The sequence below is a fragment of the Arachis stenosperma genome, chromosome 9 (genome assembly GCF_014773155.1).
Source record: "Arachis stenosperma cultivar V10309 chromosome 9, arast.V10309.gnm1.PFL2, whole genome shotgun sequence".
Taxonomy (NCBI): Eukaryota; Viridiplantae; Streptophyta; class Magnoliopsida; order Fabales; family Fabaceae; genus Arachis; species Arachis stenosperma.
In genome coordinates, this window is record NC_080385.1 from 22,513,383 (window position 1) to 22,517,340 (window position 3,958).

The window sequence follows — 3,958 nt, forward strand, 5'->3', positions numbered from 1 at the left end:
CCGCCCCTATAAAAATCCGTTGTTATCTCTATAGAAAAACAACAAAATACACAAAAAAAACATTAAATTGCATCTCAAAGAAAAATCTAAATCAAGAATTCTTAACAGAGGCAATAAATTATATCAAATGAAAATATTAATATGTTAGTACACTTAAAAGTTTTTTTATTATTTAATTTTGAAAATTTTTTTAAATATATCGATACATTAATATTTTAATAATTTTTAATTATTGATTTTAATTAAAAAAATATTTATAATATATAATTAAAATTAATAATTAAAATTTACTGAATTACAGTATACCAATATGCTTAAAAACTTTCTTTTAATTTTAATTTCTGTTTTTCTTAGACTCTTATTGAAATCTCTTACATCTATCCTTACCTCAAGTTTATTAATCATATTGTTATCCCCTTGAATTAACCAAGCAAAGAATCTAGATTAGCACCTCTTTGACGACAATCTACTTTGCAATATAATTTTCCAACACAAAAGCACATTTATTAATGAAAAGTAAATAAATAAAAATCTTAATAACGCTGAAAATTATATCAATAGACAAAATTGTTAGTAAGTAAATGAACATAAATAATATAACAAATTTCATTTCTATAATTAAATAAAAAATATTTAAATTAATATACTCTTAATATTATAAATAAATAATTAGTTTAAATATCAAATATTTATTTTTAATAAAGTATTTTAATAAAAGAATATTATAAAAAACTTAACAAGTTCTTAAAAAATAAAAACCTTAAAAGTTAAAAATTTAAGAGGGGAAAACCTTCAATAAAACCAGCTGGTTGTTTGTGGTGAACAGCTGTCGTCATTGTGTACGCAGCTATGACGCGGTATTACGTTGCTTGAAAAATATCATTCCACAAACCACTGCACCTTCCCCACGTTTTCCATCTCCCTCTTTCCTTCTTTTTCTTCTATAAAGCCTAACTTTTCCAACCTTCGTAACCTTCTTTGGATTCTCCATCTCAACAACCCTAATCTCTGAAAACCACCCCGTTCTCGAATTTTCCGTCGTTAATTTTCTCAGCTTTTTTTCTCGATCTTCCCTTTCATTCAATTCCCTTCTTTAACTGCGATTCTCCCTTGAAAGATCGTCTCTCTCAATCTCAGATCTGCCCTCCAATCTAGGGTTTTCACATCTTCTCCCTTGTTAATCTGATTCTGTACAATTTCTAGGGTTCAGAGCATAGGGATTTTGCACAAAATTTCAATGTTTATGGAGTTTCTATGACCCTCTCTAACCCCATGCGTCGGATTCGTCTCCTTCACTCCTTCTCTGTCGTCTTCCTCTACTGGTTCTACGTTTTCTCATGAACTCACCCTCAGCACGTTGATAATCTCTCTCTGTTATTTAGTTTTAGCTAGCTGATCCCGATTTTTCTTAGTCTGAAAAACAAAGAACAGAAACCCTAATTCCCTTTTGACAAAACGCTAATTTCATCGATAAGAACCAGAAAGAAGACGACGTAAGAGAAGGAGTTGAAATGGCTTCAGTTTACCGCAATTCGAACTCAGGATCGGAGGGCGGAGAGCCCGTGATGGACGAGAGGAAGAGGAAGAGGATGCTGTCGAACCGCGAATCGGCGCGGCGGTCGCGGATGAGGAAGCAAAAGCAGCTGGAGGATCTGACGGAGGAGGTGAAGCGGCTTGAGGCCTCGAACAAGCAGTTGATTGAGGCCATTAAGATGAAGGAGGAATCTTATGCAGAGATTGAATCCTCAAACGGCGTCATCAGGGCTCAGATCACGGAGCTTGGGGACAGGCTTAAGTTCCTCAATTCCATCCTCGAAATTGCTGAAGTCGTAAGCGGCGGTGAGCTCTCCGTTGATTTACCGGAGATTCCGGATCCTCTCATGAAGCCTTGGCAGATTCCTTACCCATTTCAGCCAATCATGGCTTCGGCAGACATGTTCCTGCATTGATTATGTTGGTGTTTGGCAGAGAAGCTCCTGCTCGGATGTGTGGGTAGTTTAGTAATTTAGTTTGGGATTCTTGTGTCGCCATTGGGTGGTAGTTTTAAAATAAAAAGGGGGCTTCAGTTTGGGGTTGTGAAAGTGTGCGGAATGATGATGAGTGCCAATGTCATGTCTGTGAATTATATGTATCTGCTTGTGATGTTCTCTGGGTTCAGTTATATGCGATGTTCTGTTTCATTAAATGGCATTGTCTTGTTTTGTATCTGTATTATCATTGTTAATTGGAAATGATGTTCTCTTCTTACGCTTTCTTTTTTCGTTATTCTTCATAAGTTTTTCTTCTATGTGAGTAAACTCTAGTTAGTTCTTCTTTTGGGATAACCCTTAGGCTATGCTTGGTTCGAAGCAAAGAAACCAAGTAAAGAAATTGAAAGTGATTGGAAAAAAAGAAATTATAAAAAGAAAAGAAATTATAAAAAGATGATTTTATCTTTATATTATAAAATATTAAAAAATTAAATTTTTTTATTTTCTTAATCAAATAATAAAAAATAATTTTTTTATTTTTCTTTCAAACAAACATAGTCTCAATGTTTCAGAAATATTCTTACTAGGGGAGCAATTTGTTTTGATAACAATAATTGTATGTTTTTTTGTTTTTTAACAGAAGAAAACTTTTATTTAAACGAAACTTATATATTGTAGAAGAAACATTAGATATGGATAAGTTTTATATTGAATTATTGTTTGAGATGAGGCAAAAGTTCGACTACAAAGAATTTTATACGAGAGAAATAAAGATTCGTTACAATCTCTTTTATTTCTAAATTTACACGGAAAGGATTGCACTATAAAAATTTATATTCTCTTTTTTTTTAAAATTGGTCTAAATACTATCTGAAATTATAAATATTTACATAGATAAAAGGCTCTCGTTTAAAATTGTAAATATTTATATAGATGAAAAGCTTTCGTTGTATCTTCATTTTGAACTTGCGAAAACATCACCAACACATCCATAAAGGAGATCAATACACCACAAAAGGAGAGAGAAACACCACAAAGACGTTATTTAACTTAGATATGGATTTCAGATCTAAATCTCTAGAAATAGAAAACAACAAAATGAACAAGCAACAAAGCAACAACATAATAAATAAGGAGAAACAAAAGAAAAGGATTGCGAAGAAAAGAAGAGAAGGCAGGTGATAATAAGAAAATGGTAGTAAAGGGTTGTGACTGGCGAAAAGAGAAAAAAGAGAGAGGTGATGAAAATGTGGCTCGTGAGAATGAGAGTGAGACACTGAGAAAGAAAATATAAATGATTTGGGAGGAAGAGAAAAGAGAAGGGGATAGGAAGGAAAAAGGAAAGAGGTTTCAAAGGGAAGAGGAGTAGTAGAAGAGAGGAGGAGTGCCACTGCAGCATAGACTGTAACGACCCTCAGAAAGCTTTAAACCTGTTTCCTTTGCGTGGGAGAGAGAGAGAGCTTAATTGTATATTGTATTCGCAATGTTACAATTTAGAAGAGAAAAATTAACCGAGTTTATAGTGTGATGTTTCAACTTTTAATAAAACATTTTTAGGATAACAATCTAAAAGCGCAATAAGTTTTGAACTATATACATTTTTTGTTTTTTTTTTTATTTTCAGTGTTTTCTATTTTTTAAATTTTGTAAAAAAATTAAAATAAAAATTGTATTTTTTATTTTTATCTTCTGTTTTTATTTTTTTAATAAAATTCAAAAAATAAAAAATACTGAAAATAAAAATACAAATCAAATATACCCTTAATTGTCATTTATTTTGTCAAAAAAGTACTTTTGAAAAAAAAATACTATTCTTCATGCATTTACCATGTGTATATGCTCCTTTTTATATTCTACATGACAAATTAACAATTGGTATTTGTTCTGGACTTGAAAATCTCCAAAAACTAATGTCTTATAAGTATAATTATATATACACTTTAACATAACGTTATGCTACTACACACATAAGTCCTAGAATATTAAAA

The 3,958-nt window shown here is 31.4% G+C and overlaps 1 protein-coding gene across 1 annotated transcript; it reads left to right on the plus strand.

Annotated features, from left to right (window-relative positions):
- Positions 1-917: 917 nt before the first annotated feature.
- On the plus strand, positions 918-2,247 carry LOC130950653 (bZIP transcription factor 53-like). The gene has a single exon (XM_057879209.1). It carries the CDS (start codon positions 1,512-1,514, stop codon positions 1,947-1,949), a length of 438 nt encoding a protein of 145 aa, XP_057735192.1. The 5' UTR covers positions 918-1,511; the 3' UTR covers positions 1,950-2,247.
- Positions 2,248-3,958: the final 1,711 nt, after the last annotated feature.